This window comes from Pangasianodon hypophthalmus, chromosome 12 (genome assembly GCF_027358585.1).
Source record: "Pangasianodon hypophthalmus isolate fPanHyp1 chromosome 12, fPanHyp1.pri, whole genome shotgun sequence".
Classification (NCBI taxonomy): Eukaryota; Metazoa; Chordata; class Actinopteri; order Siluriformes; family Pangasiidae; genus Pangasianodon; species Pangasianodon hypophthalmus.
The window spans coordinates 8849402-8870332 of NC_069721.1; the positions used below are offsets into that span (position 1 = coordinate 8849402).

General features: G+C 38.9%; 1 protein-coding gene across 1 annotated transcript; it reads left to right on the forward strand.

The window, feature by feature from the left end:
- The first annotated feature begins 7998 nt into the window (after window positions 1–7998).
- hs3st3l (heparan sulfate (glucosamine) 3-O-sulfotransferase 3-like) lies at window positions 7999–20931 on the forward strand. The gene is made up of 2 exons (XM_026915891.3): window positions 7999–8885; window positions 19335–20931. Exons 1-2 carry the CDS (start codon window positions 8437–8439, stop codon window positions 19951–19953), a joined length of 1068 nt encoding a protein of 355 aa, XP_026771692.3. The 5' UTR covers window positions 7999–8436; the 3' UTR covers window positions 19954–20931.

Consider the following 20931-nt stretch of genomic DNA (forward strand, 5'->3'; position numbering starts at 1 on the left):
GCCTGCACACACGTGCTTATATACAGACAGGAGAAAGGGGTGGAGATGAGGGGATGGTGGTGGTGGTGGTGGTGGGGTCGTTATTTGGAGGCATCCTAGCAGGACCGAGTTTAAACCTGGACAAGGTTTGTGATGTATGTACAAATAGGAAAAAAAATGGAAAACTAGCACATATAAAAGAGACAGATCATCTTCTCTTAACTGGTAATATGTGTGACTTATCAAGGAGATAAAATGAACTTAAAAAGTGATGAAAAGCAATGCTTCAGGATTTCATTTCATTCTGTCATCTTTCATAATGTAACCAACAAGACCATGTGTAAGATGAACTCTTAAATAATGTTTAATCTGCATAGGCATAGTGTAAGGTAAAAAACTGGGTTTCTCCACCAAGCTTCTGCTTTACCTCAATCATTATCGTAAAAGTAAAAATAACGAGACATGTTTACTTTCAGCAGTGTGACCTGGGTGTTGATCACCTCCGTTAAATACAATGACTCCATTGCCCCTGAGACAGTCTAAATGAAAAGGGTCATCAGCCTTCAGCTATCTGGTCAGAGGGCAATGGCAGGGTAGCACCAATTAAACAACACATCATGAATGATCTATTTGAGCTAAAGGCCTGGATGTACCCAAACTTGTCAGCAGAATTGTCTTTATCTTCTGTTTTTTGAACTTGCTTAGATTTTTACAGGAATGATCTCTTCCACAGTGAGAAATATCTACAACTTAGCTGGCCAATCCAACTTGTCATGAACAGGAGTGCATTAGGCTTGCATTAGGCTGTGTCTCACTAGAGACAACTCGTACATTAGTGATAAGAAAGCTAGTGGTTCAGTTCCCTGATGGGGCATCAAGATATTTTGATGGTCTCTTTCATAGCTGCCAATATCCCTGGCCATCTAATGCAGTGGCATTATCTCCATTTTGTGGTCAGGGCTAGTGGGGCGTAAATGCACAGTTCAAGTGTACCTTTGAATTGATTGAAATAAAGATACAATGCATTTGATTCTGATGAAGACTGCTGTTGGTGCTGCTTCCTCTTCTCACAGTAATGCATTGCTGCTGCATAGGTTTATTATTTCACCACAAACCAATATCCCCCTTTTTCTCTTTCACTAAAAGCTAGTGTGAATGCAGGATGAGCTCAATAAGCTGTATGCTCACAGATCAGAGGGTGTGTTAATCCAAGGAAGTAGATCCTTATTATTATTATTATTATTATTATTATTATTATTATTATTTTACCTACATTAGATAATTCACCCAACCAACCAGACCTGTATTTCACCCCAGGTATAATTTAATTATTAAAGAAAGATACATTGATACTTCTCTTAGTAAAATGTCTGTATTCATTTAGAGAGCAACAGATAATTTATTTACCTCCCAGTCCTGAGTAAACTCAAGTCCATATATGAAACATACTCTGGGAGAGTTATGCTGAACCATAACATTGACAGATTCTCATATTGCTTATATGAACTGTTATTTGTATTTCACAACCTGTTTTGTGCTTCACAGCCAAGTTGTAGCAAATACAAGCGCATGGATTGTACTTGGCCTTCTTTTCAATAAAATAAAACACATTTTTAAACCAAACATTTAAAAACCAAACAGGAGGACACATGAAGTGGTTAAGAGCAGGATATTAAAAGCCACATGAAAGGTCAATGCAGCAGACTACCAGCCCTTTATCTCAAAACTCACTAATCCCAGGAACAAATGTAGGCAGATTTGTCTGGGATTAGCCACATGTTATTATGTTTCACCCTGTGGTACCTCTGTAACCCCTGCTAAAGTGATCCATAATCCCCACAATTTACAGCAGTCTTATTAAACAATGATACAAGATGCGTTCTGGATTGATAGGAATCAGGTCAGCCATTCAGCAGGTAGTAATCTCTGTCTCACTCTTGCTGATCTGACCACATGAACTTGTTTTTGTGGCTAACCCTCTCTGGAGTGGGGAGACAGGAAGAGAAAACACACTTGCACAAAAGGATTATATTAATTTATGGGACTCATGTATCTGGAACTGCCTGTGAAGCTTCAGTTCTCAATTCTCATTAGCCCCGTTGTTAAGTGCAAATATAGATCATGCTCATCTTCTTCCAATTTGCGTTTTGGGCTTTAACTGGGTGTAAATAGCTTAATTACATCTGACTGGAGAATGGAGATGTCATGTCATGTTGGTGGTGCAGCTGATTAGCATCGCCCTAAACAATTAGCCCACCGTCTGGCCATCAGACTAGCAGCAGGAGTACAACACAAAGAAGGTGGTCAGAACAAAAGCAATGTAGCATTGACCCAAGAACCTGAAATAAAGGCAGTGTTGCTACAGAAATACAATAAATCCAATGAGCCAGTCCTGTGAGACTGATTGATTCATATCATGTTCTCATAAGCAACAGCTGTGAGACAAAATAAACTCTGTATACTATGTTAACTTACAAATGGCTTCCAGTATGAATTGTGTAAGACACCATTATGAAATTTCATTATTATCTCATTAAAATTTCATATATTATTAAAATACATGTGCATTAAATAGGGAATAAAACACAGCATGGCATGCTTTTATAGAAAAGTGATTAATGTGGGGGTGATGCCAATAACAGCATGTCCAGAAGTGTTTTATTCCTTGCATACCATGCAGTTTGCCAACTTTATTTTTTTTAAGTAGTAAAGAATGGCATGTCATACATATTATCGGTTTATTGTTATGTTTAATTTTGTGGAATGTCCATGAAACAACTTTATTTACGTCGTTATAGGAACTATAAGGCTGGTCGTTCCCTAACCATCCTCTGTTTTCTCTCTCTTGAAGTTAAGAAGACAAAAAATGCTTCTCATGTTGCCAAGAAACTGCAAAGCCTTTGCTCCTGAGGACTTTCTTGGTGGAAAAATTAAGTTACAGCTTTACCTCTGACTGTTGCAAAGTGCTGACACTGGAGACTCCTTCCATAAATTTTAAATAAACATCTCCTCACAGAAAACTTCACCATATCAACAATTACACACATTTTACCATTAATGTGGAGTGTCCCTCCACTTACTACTTATTAGTTCTATTCTTGCTTCAAACTAAATCTGGGGAAAGGTTTACTTAATATTTGCTAAATGTAGTACACTGTGTTTTTTTTAGTCTGAAGAATTCTTTACAACTACATTTAGTACAATACCTTGATGCATATTGAGTGTACTTTACTTTGTGGTTCACATATTGAATATATACTATAAACGCACTTTGGGATAAAAAAAAAAGCAGCAATCAATTAATAACTTACATACATAGAAATGAATAATTTAATGTGCACCTACTATATGAATATTTAATCTATTACAAATACATAATAGTTTACCTGGCATCTAGTGTACCCATAAAGGTATACTTAGCAATGCTTCTCTATGAAATATAAACTAGTGTATGTCTTTATGAGTATGATGGACTTAGTTTGACATTCTAGTATCAAAGGTGAACTGTAAGCATGCTTGGCACAAAGATTACTTCTCTCGAAGTATACATTAGTACCCTTTTGACTGAACATTTGAAATGCATAATATTGAAATAATGAACATAATGTGTCAAACGTCTTTTCACAGCAAGTTATTTTACAACGTGGCTTCTTCCTTGAAGCCTGTCCCATAAAAGTTACAGCTATGTCAATGCAATCGGCCATAGTATAATGTGCGAAATGAGAAAAGCACTTTTGATTTATTTCACAGCCCACACACATTTAAAGAAGGCAGTAAATCATGCTTTGCCATATTGCTTATTTAATTCATTAGAATTACAGTACTATACAAAAGTCTCATCCACCCTCATTTTCATTCATTCACCTTCAGTAAGAGCTTTATCCTGGTCCGAGTCAAGGTACATCCAGAGCCTGTCCCGTTTTTGTTTTATTTATTTATTTATTGTTTTACATGAATAAAAAAATGTCTTCTGCATTACCGAGTGTGATAACGAAAGTCTCCTGAAGAGCTGTGGCAGATATCTACGATGCCTGAAAAAACTGATTACACAAAATATTGATTTGATTTAATTTATTACTGTTTGCTGATCTTTATAGTCAATGTTTTATATGTAGAAAAGTTTTTGTTTTATTATTTTGTAAGACATTTTTCCTTTGCAGAATTTTTTTACTTGTGCTTAGACTATTGCTTAGAATTTCTGTCATTGTCTGTCCCAGAGATGCAGTTTCCTACTCATCAAGGCTACCTAACAGATATTTTAAATGCCTATTTAAGCAATATTATTCCTCTGTAGGTGTCACTCGTCTCCCTGCAGCTTATACTAGAGTCATCTGGGCTGCCCTAAAAAGCATGAGCTCAAACTCAAGATGTCAGATCCTGACTAAACACAAGGATCAGACAACACTGCAAGGACATAAGACACTCAGTACTGTATGAGCTATCTTAAATATTCATGAGAAAGAGCAAGACATGTGCTTGTCTGCTTATTGCTAATGAGTTTTATATATTGTTTGTTGCCCAATTAGAGATATTTCTCCTAATGATCCTTGCTGATTATTTCTTACGTGAATTCCTTGGGTATTAACCAAAAAACAGCAACTTCAGCAACCTTAATAGGCTGCTTAAACTGTCATCTTATTTCTACAACTCCACAGAGTTGTTTTAATCCCATCTCGAAGTCTGAGATAATGCAATGCATGGCACAAAGCTCAGTGTTCATCTTTAATAAGAATAGTGCTCAAAGCTAAACGCGTGGGCTGAGTACAGAAAAAGTTCTAATTGAAATGTAACACTCGCTACTCCATATATTGTACTGTCGGACAGCCCCATCTTTCACAAGATTAACTGCCTGCATCTGTAATCTTGTTGCCTACTGGTGCATACACCAGTGCTGGAAACACAACCTGGGAAAAGGTGTGTTACCTACGCATCATGTGTAGCTTCCACAGAATAAAATCATCAGCAGAAAGGACGAAGGCCACTGCTATCTTAAGACACGGAGTGTAACAGCACAAATATGGTGTAGCACAAATAAAGCCTTAGTGCTCATTAGGGTTTCATAAAAACATTGCTTTGACCCCAGTAGGAAATAAATCACCTGTGCCGCTCACTGGCCCTGACCTCAGGGTCACGCTTTTATAGATGGATACTTCATCATCCAACAATCTGCTCTTGTACTGCACACAAAAGACACCCAACTGCTCGGGTGACCTTGTTCCATGATCCTTGGAAACTACTTTCATTGATAAAATAAACAGGAAAATTCATTTTAGCACATAGATCAGCTGCACTCTGAGCTGATGCAAGTAGGAATTCTTCAAAATGCAATGAAAACAGCTGCTGTTCAATGCTTATAACAGGTAATTGGTTATCATTCATCTCCAAGCACATCAGCCTCCTAATCTTCATGCATGGACTCAACAGAACCAGTGATCTTCCTGACAACATCTACCTACATCCAGTTGTTCTGTGAATCATATCATACTTAGCAGCCTTCATTGCAAATGAATATGTTTTGTGGCACCAAACCTTTCCTGTCAAAATATTATCACGTACTATACTTCACCCTAGTCATTCTAAAAAGCCATTAAGTATTCTTATAGCCATCAGAAAATTTGATTTATAGATTTCATATTACATCAAGGCATCACAAAATGTACAAATAATATGTAATATAATATTAGAAAACCAATAAAATGCTCCATGTGTGATACTGGGTTTATATAGCCCATAACATCACTATTAGGAAGTGGATACATGTGACCTTTTAACCCTGGTCTGGTCACATCTGGTCCCTGAGAATGGAAACAATAATAAATTACAGCATACAGCAGATGTATTCACCACCAGTGGCCATGCAATGTATTATACAGTATATATTATATATGAGATTATATAGAAACATAAACATCATGTCACTATAGCACATGCGTCAGATAGATAGCGATATTAGATATTTAGTTTATAGATATTATCATGAAGTCTTGTGAAGGCTATAATTTTTGTTTTAACCAACATGCAGTGGAGTCCATGAAGATGAATGTTGATGACAAATGCATTTGTCAGAAATATAGCACATAGACCCTGATAAGAATTAATGAATAACTGTGTTGAGTGAAAACTATGTGATACACAAAGCAGGAACTACACTCTGAGATGTTCCAAATGACTATTCATATCAGTGGTTTTTGATTATGCAAGAAGTAAATTCACCAATTGCGTCATTCCCATGATCTAACAAACCATCACACTGGTCAAACAAACAAACAAACAAACAAACAAACAAACAAAACCCCAAATTATTTCTTATCATTTCCTATGTAACAGAATAAAATATTTGACCAGTAGAACATCAAACATGGCTTGTGTGTCTATGTTTTAATTAACCGGAGATTTTCTTTGTGACTAATGTGACTAAAGAAATATGTTGTTGTCTTGTGCTTTTGGACAGGGGGTCAAAGGAGACCCACAGAAAAGAGTATTGTCAAGGAGAAAAATAATTGTCTGGGGCGGAGGGTCCAGTCCATGTCTGGGGACCCAAAATTCCTACTGGCACTCCTGGCTATATGAAGGTGTTAATTAGTGACTGCAAAACGGTGCAATAAGTTCATCTTTAATAATCCTTGGAACCGTTAATTCAGCAGTGTAGGTGTTAATTCAGCATAATTTGTGTTAATTCAGTAGTGTGGGGGTTAATTCAGTAATGGTGATATTTGATTTAGCACTGTAGATGTTGAGCAATGCTAATTCATAGCTGCTAATATTAATTCAGCGATGTCAGTGTTAATTCAGCACAGTGACTGGTCAGCACTATGACTTTAATGCATTACTAGTGGTGTTAATTCAGCACTGTAGGTTTTAATTATGAACTATTAGTGTCAATTAGTTTTAACACTGCTGGTGTTGTTTCAACACTGTAATGTTAATTGAGCACTGTTGGTGTTAGTTCAGCACTATATACACTTATAACTATTATATTAATTGAGGACTATTAGTGTTAATTCAGTACTATTAGTGTTAATTCAGTACTGTAGGTGTTAATTGAGAACTATTACAGTTAATTCAGTACTGTATGTGTTCATTCAGAACTATTAGTGTTAATTCAGCACAATAGCAACAAATATTGGGAATATTGGGTAGGTGTTACTTCAGTACTGTAGGTGTCGATTCAGAACTATTAGCGTTAATTGAATACCATAGATTGTAATGCATAACTATTAGTATAAATTCAGCAGCATGTGTGTTAATTCAGTACTGTTACTGTTCAGTACTGTTAACTATTAGTATTAATTTGGTACTGTATGTGTTAATTCAGTAGTGTAGGTATTCATTTAAAACAATTTGTGTTAATTCAGCACTATATGTATTCATTCAGAACTATCAATGTTAATCAAGTACTGTATGTGTCAATTCAGTACTGTAGGTGTTAACTGATAACTATTAGTGTTAATTCTGTACTGTGGGTGTTAATTGAGACCTGTTAGTTTGAATTCAGTACTGTAGGTGTTCATTCAGAACTATTAGTGCTAATTCTGTACTATATGTTTTAATTCAGTACTGTTTATATCAGTACTGTAGGTGTTAACTGAGAGCTAGTAGAGTTAATTCAGTACTGTAGGTGTTCGTTCAGGACTATTAGTGTTAATTCAGTACTGTTTATGTTATTTCAATACTGTAGGTGGTAATTGAGAGTTATTAGAGTTAATTCAGTACTGTAGGTGTTCATTCAGGACTATCAGTGTTAATTCAGTACTGTTTATATTATTTCAGTACTGTAAGTGGTAATTGAGAGCTATTAGAGTTAATTCAGTACTGTAGGTGTTCATTCAGGACTATTAATTCAGTACTGTTGGTGAACTTATATAGTAGACCTAGTTTGTGCTTGGACCTACTATGACTTATGTTTGATGTCATACACCAATTCTGTAAACATTTTGTTTATTTTTTAATATATACTGGGTAAACAGAAACAACAAACAAAGCTCAGGAGACCGCATAAAAAACTTTAATTGCATTCACACCCTGGCTGCATAACATACTCCACACACTCAGTGCCTTGCCTCTGAATGTTTAAGTAGGCTACAGTGGAGATGAAACACGCCTTCAGCTGCGACCCTCCAATCAAAGGGAGCGTTAAGATGCGCTCGCGTCAAAGGAGTGCAGCACAAGGAGAGTAATTCCCCCGGGAGAGTCACCGCGAGAAAGACAGAAACAAAGATCACTCAGCACGAGCGCTGTATTTTTATTTATTGTAATGTATTCTGTTTGATTTTATTCTGGTTTTTTTTCCACGCTCTTTTTTTTCGCGCGCGAGCGTTGACGCGCTGAGGTAGCGGCTGTCAGACATGGATCCGGAGACACTCGGCTCTTTTCGGTGGCGTTCACTTTCACGGTGCTTTAAAGTTAAACCAGTAACTTCTTGAACACAATGGCGTCCTTCAGTCTCCCTTCAGAGGGATGGCAAGTTCTCGCGCACCTCCGCCGGACCCTTGGAGACTCGCGCGCAAACTTGTAGCCATGCTGTGGTTCGGTGTGGCGTGCGCTTTCCTCCTCTACTTTCTGCGATGCTGCGAATCTGAAGTGACGGAAAGTTTCAGCTTAAGCCGCGACGAGGCGCCGCTCGGAACGGGACGCTACGGTGAGAGGAACGGGACGGTTAGTGTCGGAGCAGACGGGAGGAAGAGGAGGAAGAGGAACGCGGGAGACGGCGCGGATGCGGAGGGCTCGATGAAGGAGAAGGACTGGAGGGGCGCGCGCAGGCTGCCGCACGCGCTCATCATCGGCGTGAAGAAAGGCGGCACGCGCGCGCTGCTCGAGTTCCTGAGGCTTCACCCGGACATCCGCGCGCTCGGAGCCGAGCCGCACTTCTTCGACCGGCACTACGCACGCGGCCTCACCTGGTACAGGTAAGACACAGAGAGAGATTGTGCTTACTTAAACGCTTACATGATCTGTGCTGACCTATCTGAATTAATTTAATTCAGCAATTACCCTGGGGTGGGGTGAGTAGAAGGTTTTAGAACTGGCAAGAGGTTTTAGACATGGGGTAGATAGAAGGTTTTAGACATGGGGAGGGTTAGCTTTAGGGGTTAGGTGAGGTTTTAGACATGGGTAGAAGGGTTTAGACATGGGGTGGGTAGAAGGGTTTAGACATTGAGTGGGTAGAAGGTTTTAGACATGGGGTGGGTAGAAGTTTTTAGACATGGGGTGGGTAGAAGGTTTTAGACATTGGGTAGAAGGTTTTAGACGTGGGGTGGGTAGAAGGTTTTAGACATTGGGTAGAAGGTTTTAGATGTGGGGTGGGTAGAAGGTTTTAGACATGGAGGTAGATAGAAGGTTTTAGACGTGGGGTAGGTAGAAGGTTTTAGACGTGGGGTGGGTAGAAGGTTTTAGACATTGGGTAGAAGGTTTTAGACGTGGGGTGGGTAGAAGGTTTTAGACATTGGGTAGAAGGTTTTAGATGTGGGGTGGGTAGAAGGTTTTAGACATGGAGGTAGATAGAAGGTTTTAGATGTGGGGTGGGTAGAAGGTTTTAGACATGGAGGTAGATAGAAGGTTTTAGACGTGGGGTAGGTAGAAGGTTTTAGACGTGGGGTAGGTAGAAGGTTTTAGACGTGGGGTGGGTAGAAGGTTTTAGACATTGGGTAGAAGGTTTTAGATATGGGATGGGCAGATGGTTTTACATATGAGATGGGTAGAAGGTTTTAGATATGGGATGGGCAGACGGTTTTAGATATGAGATGGGTAGAAGGTTTTAGATATGGGATGGGTAGACAGTTTTAGACATGGGGAGGGTGGAAGGTTTTAAATATGGGCAGAAGGCTATAGACATAGAATTAAGTTTAGGGGTTAGGTAAGGTTTTAGACATGTGGTGGACAGAAGGTTTTACACATGGGCAATGGGTTTTATACATGGGGTAGGTAGAAGGTTTTAGACATGGGGTAGGTAGAAGGTTTTAGACATGGGGTAGGTAGAAGGTTTTAGACATTGAGTGGGTAGAAGGTTTTAGAAATGTGGCGGGTAGAAATTTTTAGACATGGGCAAAAAGTTTTAAATATGGGGTAGATAGAAGGTTTTAAACATGGGCAGAAGGTTTTAGACATGGGGAGGGTAGAAAGTTTTAGACATGGGGTAGGTAGAAGGTTTTAGACATGATGTGGGCAGAAAGTTTTAGACATTTGTGGAAGGTTTTAGACATCATGTGGGCAGAAGGTTTTAGACATGGGCAAAAGGATTTAGATATGGGATATATAGAAGGTTTTAGACATGGGGTAGGTAGAAGGTTTTAGGCATGGGATAGATAGAAGGTTTTAGACTTGGGGTAGGGAGAAGGTTTTAGGCATGTGGTCGGTAGAAGGTTTTAGACATGGGGTAGGGAGAAGGTTTTAGACATGGGGTAGGTAGAAGGTTTTAGGCATGTGGTCGGTAGAAGGTTTTAGACATGGCATGGGGTAGGTAGAAGGTTTTAGGCATGGGATGGGTAGAAGGTTTTAGACATGGGGTAGGTAGAAGGTTTTAGGCATGGAGGGAAGAAGGTTTTAGACATGGAGGGAAGAAGGTTTTAGACATGTGGTGGGCAGAAGGTTTTAGATATGGGTAAAAGATTTTAGACATAGGGTAGATAGAAGGTTTTAGATATGGGATGGGTAGATAGAAGGTTTTAAATATGGGCAGAAGGCTATAGACATGGAATTAGGTTTAGGGGTTAGGTAAGGTTTTAGACATAAGGTGGGCAGAAGGTTTTAGACATGGGCAAAAGGTTTTATACATGGGGTAGGTAGAAGGTTATAGACATTGAGTGGGTAGAAGGTTTTAGAAATGTGGCGGGTAGAAATTTTTAGAGATTTGGGGAAAGTTTTAGACATGATGTGGGCAGAAGGTTTTAGACATTTGTGGAAAGTTTTAGACATGATGTGGGGAGAAGGGTTTAGACATGGGGTAGATAGAAGATTTTAGACTTGGGGTAGATAGAAGGTTTAAGACATGGGATAGAAGGTTTTAGACATTTGGGGAAAGTTTTAGACATGATGTGTGGGGAAGGTTTTAGACATGGGCAAAAGGTTTTAGACATGGGGTAGATAGAAGGTTTTAGACTTGGGGTAGATAGAAGGTTTCAGAGATGGGATAGAAGGTTTTAGACATTTGCAAAAGGTTTTAGACATGGGGTATGTAGAAGGTTTTAGGCATATGGTGGGTAGAAGGTTTTGGGCATGTGGGGGTAGAAGGTTTTAGACATGGGGTAGGTTGAAGGTTTTAGGCATGGGATGGGTAGAATGTTTTAGACATGGAGGGAAGAAGGTTTTAGACATGGGCAAACGCTTTTAGACATAGGGTAGACAGAAGGTTTTAGACATGGGGTGGGCAGAAGGTTCTAGTCATTTGTAGAAAGTTTTAAACATGATGTGGGCAGAAGGTTTTAGACATTGGCAAAAGGTTTTAGACATGGGGTAGGTAGAAGGTTTTAGACATTGGGTGGAAGTAGGTTTTAGACATGGGGAGGGTAGAAGGTTTTAGACATGGGCAGAAAGTTTTAGATATTGTGTGTTCTGGATGTCAATTACTGGGCTGTACCAAGATTCTGTTAACTTTTTTTTTTACAATTTAGTCCCTAAATATATGTCTTTTCTGGTTATTTTATGTTTCACTGCTTGTCAGAGACCACTGTTCAATGTTTACAAAAAGATCTATTAAAATCCTTTGCTCTGGCCAAGGTCTGAGCATTTTATTAAATTGGAATATTGTCTGTGTTTTCATGTATTTTAAACATCTTTGCACTTACTGCATCATGTATAGAACAAACGTTTATTTGCAGAATATCTGAGTTGCTTTTTGGTGCACAATTAATGGTCACTCACTGTACTGACTTTACAGTTACTACCATCAGGGTCATAAGTTTACATACGCCTTGCAGAACCTGCAAAATAAGAATTTAAGAATTTTTAAAAAATAAGAGGGATCATAAAAATTGCATTTTGTTTTTTATTTAGTACTGCTCAGAATAAGCTATTTCACATAGCAGATGTTTAAATATAGTCCACAAGACAAAATAATAACTGAATTTACACAAATGAACCAGTTCAAAAGTTTACATACTCTTGATTCTTAATACTGTGTTGTAACCTGGATCATCAGTGACAGTTTTTATGTTTTGGGATAGTTGTTCATGAGCCCCTTGTTTGTCCTGAGCAGTTAAACTGCCGACTGTTCTTTAGAAAAATCCTCCAGGTCCTGCACATTCTGTCCAACAGTAGGTATATGATGTTGAGCTCCATCTTTTCACACTGAGGACAACTGAGGGACTCATACACAACTATTACAAAAGATGCAAAATTTTGAATAGGATGATCGGTGTAAATTATTATTATTTTGTCTTCTGGGAAACATGTAAATATCTTATGTAGCTTCTGAAGGGCGGTACTGAATAAAAAATAAGATATTTAAACAAAATAATAACAATTTACACCAATCATGGTGAACATCCTGTTCAAAAGTTTACATCCCCCTGGCTCTCAGTGCAGTTGCCTTCTTGAGCATCAGTGAATGTTTGCACCTTTTGTAATTGTTGTAACTGAGTCCCTCAGTTGTCCTCGGTGTGAAAAGATGGATCTCAACATCATATAGCCGTGTTGGAAAGGGGTCAAATATGCAGAAGATGCTGGAAAAGCAAAGAATGTGCAGGACCTGGAAGACTTTTCTGAAGAACAGTGGGCAGTTTAACTACTCAGGACAAACATGAGACTCATGAACAACTATCACAAAACATAAAAACAGTCATTGATCATCCAGGTAACAACACAGTATTAAGAATCAAGTGTATTTAAACTTTCGATTTGGTTCATTTGTGTAAATTATGTACTATATGTAAACATCTGTTGTAATCTTATTCAGGGTGGTTCTAAATAAAAAACAAAATGCCATTTTTATGATCCCTCTTTTTTAAAAATGATTAACATTTCGCAGATTCTGTAAGACGTGTGTAAACTAATGACCTCAACTGTATATAGGTTCTTATAAACAAGGCATTCAGTAAAGATAGTATAACGGTAGACTGTAGTGATTATTTAATTATTTGATTCATGAAATCTGGATGAATTGCATAGGACTGTAGAACTGTCAGAGAACTGTCAGATTTTTATCTTGGAGTTGAGGTGGCTAGGCTTTATTTCACGGGTGGCATCTTCCCTGATTTCTTGTGTTACTTCAACACTACTGATGTTATTATCTGTTATGCTGTTATTATCACTGCACATATTATTATGTTTGCATTAAAAGGGAAAGGTATGACTAACAGTATGTACTTTTTTCTTTACAGTGAACACTGTAACTGCTTTATTCAACATTGTATGGATTAATATAACACTGTTAGTATTCATTCAGCACTGTAGGTGTTAATTAAACACTGTTGGGGTTTCTTCAGCATTGTGGGCTCTCCTGTGCACAGCAGGCCTGTATGCTGGGCCAAACTCTGACCTTGCTTTGGTTAAATAGAGAGACATGTGAGCCAAACTCTGATCCTGTATATCAGGAGTCCAGCAGAGTTTGGTAATATTCCTGCTCTTACACACCTGATTCAACTCACCATTTAAATGACCAGGTATTGGAGGTGTGTAAGAGCAGGAAAATCGCCACACTGTGCTGGACTCCAGGTACACAGAGATATATAGAGTTGAGCTCAACTGGTCCACAGTGCAGGATTGATGTGAAACAGGAAATAACATTATAGCAGCATCTGTGAGAGAAAGGAATAATGTAATCTCTCCAGTCTCAATCCTCAATGCAGGATAAATTCTTAGCATTAATCATCTTTGGGACAGATGCTACGTTAGACAGTGCTTCCAACTCTCCTGACTCACATATTACATATTTGTAGAAACATGTGACTCAAGGAAATGATAGATAATAAGGTTTATGTAGTTTGCCATGTTTTCCACAGATTTATGAACAGATCACTATGTTACACTTTTCAAATCTTGTTAGAAAGGAAAAGCTATTTTATTCGGAACATTCTGGGTTTACTGAAAGGATTCATTAAAATGAAATAAAAGGATATTGAATATTCAGTCAATAAGCCATGCCAAAGAATTTTATAGCATTTAAAACCATAAATCTCAGGGTGTTTAGATGTGGCAAAACCCAATTATTTACCTTTTAGCTCTTTGACTAATTGTTTTGTCAATTCACACTTGATTATAATTCAACCCTGGTTGTAACTGATCCCCCATTAGACACACAGAGATGCACAAATCTCTCACAATCTTTACACACCCATTTTACACATCCTGTGATGCAAAGCTGCACATTATTTGTTAATTTTCTTTTCTTTTCTTTTTTTTCTTTTCTTTTTTTTTTTTTTTTTTACTATTTTTTCACCCTTCTACAGCAGTAAGATGCAATGTATGATAAAAACAAGGCATTCTGAAATCGCACTTACCAAATTGATCTGTAATGGACTGACTGTTTGATACTTTTTGCTCTAATATTTATTATGGTCGTAAGTACATGGGGAGTGTTTGATGTGGACACAGACACCCTCAGTGTCATACACAGAAGATCTATGAGCAGAGATGGGGCAGATTGTCATCTCTTCAGGAACAGATGGACCCCACAGCATGGCCACACCACTTGACATTATAGTGAGCCCTGTCAATTGATCTTTAACCCAAGTCACTTTTTTCCACTGGCGATAATGATGTGCGCCAGGCACTTCATAAGGTCGGGGAACTAGTGGACAAGTCAGCCTGCAATGATCATGCTATGGAGCAAAGCAGTCATTAATCATGTAGCCAGGAGTAGATTGAAATCTGTAGGTGCATGATCCAAGAGGGAAAAGGGCTGCTGCAAATCTTTAAAAATAAACAACGGTAAAGCTCAGATAAGATCTTAAATGAGACGGGGTGATAGATGAAGTTCTGGGCTCGTGGCTTGTTTCCAATCGATTGCCCTGGCGCTTGACCTTGAGCTTGATGTGAGCATGAATCCATTGAGCTTTGGTCAGCGCAGATTCAGTTACAATTAGCAAGAGGCTCCATCCTGCTGAGGTATAAAACCACACACAGGCTACTAGCTCATGTTTCAACATAGCAACACTGTCACTTTCCTGTAAGGAAGCGATTTGCCATAACAGTATCTTTAGCAGTGCGTGATATTGGTGCACTGCCTGGAAACCTGCATGAAAATGTAGTTTCTGCTACGTAAGCGTTTAAGTGCATGCGAAAAGAGGTAAAAGAGCTTGAGCGTGCTTGAGTGTATTTTCCCCCTCAAATCAGCAGCATGTTCATGGAATATCCTGAGAGAGCGTTAAAACACCCATAGGTGTACATTTTCACTTTCCGTCCCATCGATAATATTGATTTTGGCACACCGGAGAGGCTGGAGGGTTTAACCTGTAGGAGTCAGGCACTAGGAAGATGAGAGCACATTTATTTGTCATTAAAATGTCTTCTCATCCTCACACACATGCACCGTCACTTATCTGATGTCATTGCATTGTCTGAATTCATTTGCAATTCATAGAAATGTCATTAACATGGAAATTTAAATTCATACCCATTATTTACGGGGTGCACATAAACACATTTTTCACAGACATGGAATAATAATTGGCTGGTAATTCTGCGTGCTCAGTAAATGAGGACAAACTATTTGATATTTTGCCGTACAAGAAGTGAGATTTATCTCACACTACCACCTCAATCTAGTTTAGTATTTCCTTCATGACTATTTGATAAGTCTGTGCTGGAGGCAAGGCGAGTTGTTTGAGATTGTCATGAATTATTGATATTTTCTCTCAATATTACCACTACAACTATTTTCTGCATATTTACATCCAAATGGCTACATACTAGTCCTATGGTAAAAGTAATGTATTTGATTTGTGTTATGGAAAGTTTTATAGAAATGTGTTTGTAGGGAAAGGGAAACCCATAGCTGAACCAAAATTGAGTTCAAATGGCATCATTTGAATTTGAAATTGAAATTATTCATGACTGAAGAATAGTTCATAACCCAGTTGAACATTTGAACCAAAGCTGGACTATCTATGTGGCACGAATGTGTTCGGCTGCTGTATGATATGTATGACATATTATTCTAAACAAATCATTTAAATATGATGGCTAATATCTCCTAAGATGTGTCTTTGTGCGTATGAGGGGAGCAGGTGTGATCGAAAGCAGGAATATGCTATAGTTCATGAAATCGCCATAAGGCCTAGACCCTTGGTTTATAATTCAGCTCTCATTAGGTTCCTCATGGCGAGTGTGTGTGTGTGTTTTTTGGGGGGGGTGATTGGGGGTTGGGAGGGGTGTAATCTGCACCCCTCTATGATGATGGATGTCTATGGGAAGTGGACAGGGCATAGTTACAATTGACTGGAACATTAATGGCCGCCATACAAGGAATTGGATGGCTGGGTCCAAACACACACACACACACTCACTCTCCACTGTCTGACTACATATCTACACTTCATGTACTGACTATGGGATTTCAGAAGAGTGCAGCTTAATTAATTCATGATACAATATGTACTGTTCCAAAGCATATTAATGCAAATTGTGTCATTTACGTCACTGTGTATTTGCTAGGTAATGATACTTTTTTTTATATATATCTTTAGACAACCCTACAAATGCATTAAAATAAAATTAAAAAATGACACCTTCAGAAGTTCTACTAAATAAATTTTTCCAAGTAAAAAAGTTTTTCCAAAACATGTTGAAATCTTGTCTCATTGTCTACATATATTCATGATTTGTATATATTTAGTTATTACAACTCAGTGTAAACTGATACATGGATTTTCTCTGTGATTTCTAGGATATAAAAGCTTAAGTAACACTGAACATATAATCCAGTCCTCCTGTAAGAAGAAATCAAAAAGTCTTGTCAGAAATGTAGGAAAATGTGACGACTGAACAGAAGACAGGCTAATTGGCTTGTGTGTGTGTATGTGTGTGTGCGCGGCAGGCAGCTGATGAGGCTGTGGAATGGCCCATCTATACACTCCACCTGCCCCCTCATACCAGCTGAGGCCCACATTACCATATACCCCCATCCCAATCAATACCCACGGCACCATTTGGTTTATTCAGAATACCTCAGAGAGAGTGGTCCAAAATGCAGCCTCAATTAGGAGCAACCTATCTGCTGGCTCCTCTGGGCTGATGGGATATCACACAGCACAAAGCAGCAATGCGGTAAACAATGGGAAAGCGTCAGAGCTTCAAGAGAGAGTACATATTGCTAAGTGCGATGTGAAGAACTGTCAGAATTGTGCCAATGCTAAACAGAATATGCGTTACTAATCCTCTGAGATCAGGCTTGCTGTTGGCAACATGGGCAGCAGTAATTAAATTTCTTGAACATGTCAGTACAAATATATTTATTTCAAAGGCTTGTTACACAATACAGATTTGACCGCATGGGAATGTGACATGTAGTTTACACTTAATTGCAATATTTTTTCTACACCATGTACATGTAGGCACATGCCCTTCATGCTGTTATATGAGCTCTGTCATGCTGGGAAACAGCAAAAGCCTGAGAATCTATTCTGGATCAGTGACTTTATCCTCGCAGGCTAATGTACGTGAGGCTGCTAATAGCCTTCACCTTTGGATTGGCAGCTTGCTTCTTATCTCAGTTTTTCTCTGCTCAGCGTAAACAGATCGCCATGCACTTGAGTGCTACTGACAGGTCCGGTTTCCTTCACATATACACATTTATGTATGATGATTTGAGTTATCTACAGGAATTGTCAATATAAAGTGAGCTGGTGGTAGTTGGGGTGGAGCGGGAGCTCTTCTAAGAGTATGAACAGGTCACTTCAATAGAAGTAAGTGAATAATTAATGGAAAGCTCTAATAGACTTGCTGGCTCCATAATAAGCATAGGTAAACCTACGAGTGTTTAGGCTAAGTGCTTTCCCAGATGAAGTCATTGATAATGCAGTGTGGCTAAAGAATTGACTCAAGGCTGCTGTATCGATAAGAGCTCATGCTGCAGGGAGCAGGAACACTGAGAGCATTGTGTTTCTGTTCATGTACATTGTCTTCGATACTGTTTTCTGGTCTGTAGTATTGGGTATTAGGCATTTGACTAACCTTTTGCATAAATCATCTCTTAACTGTTGAGGCTTTTTTATTTTTATTGTACACATTTCAATGCACTGCACCTATCAATACACTTAAACTCTGAAAAACCTGCGATGATAAGATTAAAAAGTTAGATGTAGTCACTCTCTGAAGCAGGTGGACTGCGGGAGGATCATTAAGCACAGAGGGCCTTCAAGGCACTTTAGTCAAATGAGTCCCATCTGCTGACCAAAGTGAGAGAGGAGAGTAAGACACAAGCACATGCATTTCTTTTTTCTGCCTTATCTGCCTGTAACCCTCAGCTGATTGATGCATCCTGCACATCTGCGCAGCTTGCAGCACTTCTCATGCACTTATAGAGTGGAGCTCAGAGAGCAGCCGAGTCTTCATTCTCATTTGCAGCCAATAAGTGACACGGCCATCCTGAGAACCCTCGGCTGATCAGCTGCAGGACAAAAAGACTTGTCAGCTCATTACCTCTTGTTCTGCCACCCCGATCTCGCCAACTAATACATATGCTGCAGGCGTGATGTGATTTATCCGATCAATACTGCATTGTGCAAAGTAAGTCTGGGCTTAAGGAAAAGAGATCTCAGAGCCTAGAGGAGAACAGGACAGAAGACAAGAGAAGTAAAAAATAAGTCGAGTCTCTTAGGTTCTGTTCATTACTTAGCAATGGATGATCCATTGACACAGGTCAATATAGGCTATATAAATGTTTGGGTGACATTTCGGACATCTGGGTGACACTACCAGATAGTGGGATTATAAATAATTCCCTTCCCTATATATATATATATATATATATATATATATATATATATATATATATATATATATACACTTATCTAACGGTTTTATTTAAATGAATTAGTATTTTGTAAACAATATTTATGGATTTATGGAAATAGATGCATAAAAGCCTTTCCCATTCTTGGGGATCATCCTGATGTGTGATTTTTGGTTCCCTAGGGTTATGATTAGGGTTAAGTTCCAAGTAGAAAACCTTTAAGAAAGCTAGAGTCCTAAATCATCCAAAAAAAAAACCTTGAGGAAAAAACCCTTCTTTTTCTAATAATGTAGTGTGGAAAAAAGGGGAATGTGACAGGAAGAGGAATCCTTTTTTCCACATTTAATAATAATAATAACTAAACATAACACTTTTATCATAAACTCAGGTCAAAGTGACTTGAACTTAATCATGTTTATTAGAGAACATGGGCCTAAATATTAAACCTCTGTTTCTGTTTGCTCTTCAGAAGCATGATGCCCAAAGCGCTGGACGGTCAGATTGTGATGGAGAAAACGCCACGATACTTTGTGACAGCCGAGACACCAGCTCGCGTCCACGCCATGTCAAGAGATGTGAAGTTGATCGTGGTGGTGCGTGACCCCGTGACCCGCGCCATCTCCGACTACACTCAGATCGCCTCCAAGACGCCGGGCATCGCCAGCTTTGAAAGCCTGGCTTTTAAGAACAGATCATCAGGTCAGGTGGACTCTCTGTGGAGCCCGCTCTACATTGGCTTGTATGCCCAGCACCTGGAGCGCTGGCTCGCTTATTTCCCACTCTCTCAAATCCACTTTGTCAACGGCGAGCGGCTCGTCAGTGACCCGGCTTTCGAGCTGGGCCGTGTGCAGGACTTCCTGGGTCTGGAGCGTATTATCACAGACAAGCATTTCTACTTCAACAAGACTAAGGGCTTCCCCTGTTTGAAGAAGGCAGAGGGCAGTGCTGAGCCACACTGCTTGGGCAAAACCAAAGGCAGGACACACGTGCATGTTGAACCTGAGGTCATTCACAACCTCAGGGATTTTTACCACCCACACAATCTGCAGTTCTACCAAATGACTGGAATGGATTTTGGGTGGAAGTGATGTTTTTTCCCTCAATCCAGGCACTCAGCCTCACTCATGCAACGTAGCCTAGGAAACTGTGGAGGGTATATTTGCTTTTCTGAGTAAATATTTGATGCAGTTAGTGCTCACATTGGTAACAGAAACTCTGGGTGAGTTATGAGTCATGCAATCTGATCAAGGGTAAAAGATTGCGCAATCAAATTTGCATTTGGTGATGTTTTTCTTAAGGCATCAGATGTCAGGTTTCAGGATGACAGCAAAAAAGAAAGCTGAGTATGAATACTTTCAGACCACAGTGGAAAGTGTAGAAGTGTTCAAACACCAGCCATAAACAATAGAGTGGACATCATTTGTAAAATACTGTAAAAGAAGATGGACTGTAGGATGGCGTGACATTCAAAATGAGGGTTTATGTGACTCTCATTGGCACCATCAAGTGTTAAGACTTTCCAGAGAAACTGGAGCTGTGTAAAAAAAAAAAAAAAAAAAGGGCTGGTCCACTGGCTAGTTGAAGCTTTTTCATCAAATGAGCCAAATAGCCATTTTTATATTATTATTATATTGCAGATTTGTGATATGGACTATCATTAAGAACAGGGAAGTGAGAGAAATCATACTTTCAACATTCTTTGCTATTTGAAAGTGTTTACATTGTTAAGACAACAATTGTAAGTAACTTGACATTGTGTTCATAGATGGAGCTAATAGAAAGCATCATACATTATACATGCATACATTACACATGCGTTCATACATTATGCATAAATCAATAAGTAACATCATTCCCTCTGAAATATGTGAATATCAAAAGAAGTGGCTGGGACATGCTGATCTATTCTTGCATAATGCACTCTCTGTGCAGCCTAAATTCACACACAGTACTAGTTTTTAACTACTAGTGATTGATGATACGGTACACACTCGCAAAGCTGACCTGTGTGTTGCTTGCATGAATTTGCACTAATTTTAAGGAAGCCTGTTAAATTATTTTCAAAT

What these genes read in the sequence shown, in the direction of transcription:
- hs3st3l (XM_026915891.3), top strand. Translation starts at nt 8,437, where the DNA reads ATGGCAAGTTCTCGCGCACCTCCGCCGGACCCTTGGAGACTCGCGCGC. An exon ending in CGCGGCCTCACCTGGTACAG is followed by an intron (nt 8,886 to 19,334) that starts GTAAGACACAGA and finishes TTTGCTCTTCAG; the next exon opens with AAGCATGATGCCCAAAGCGC.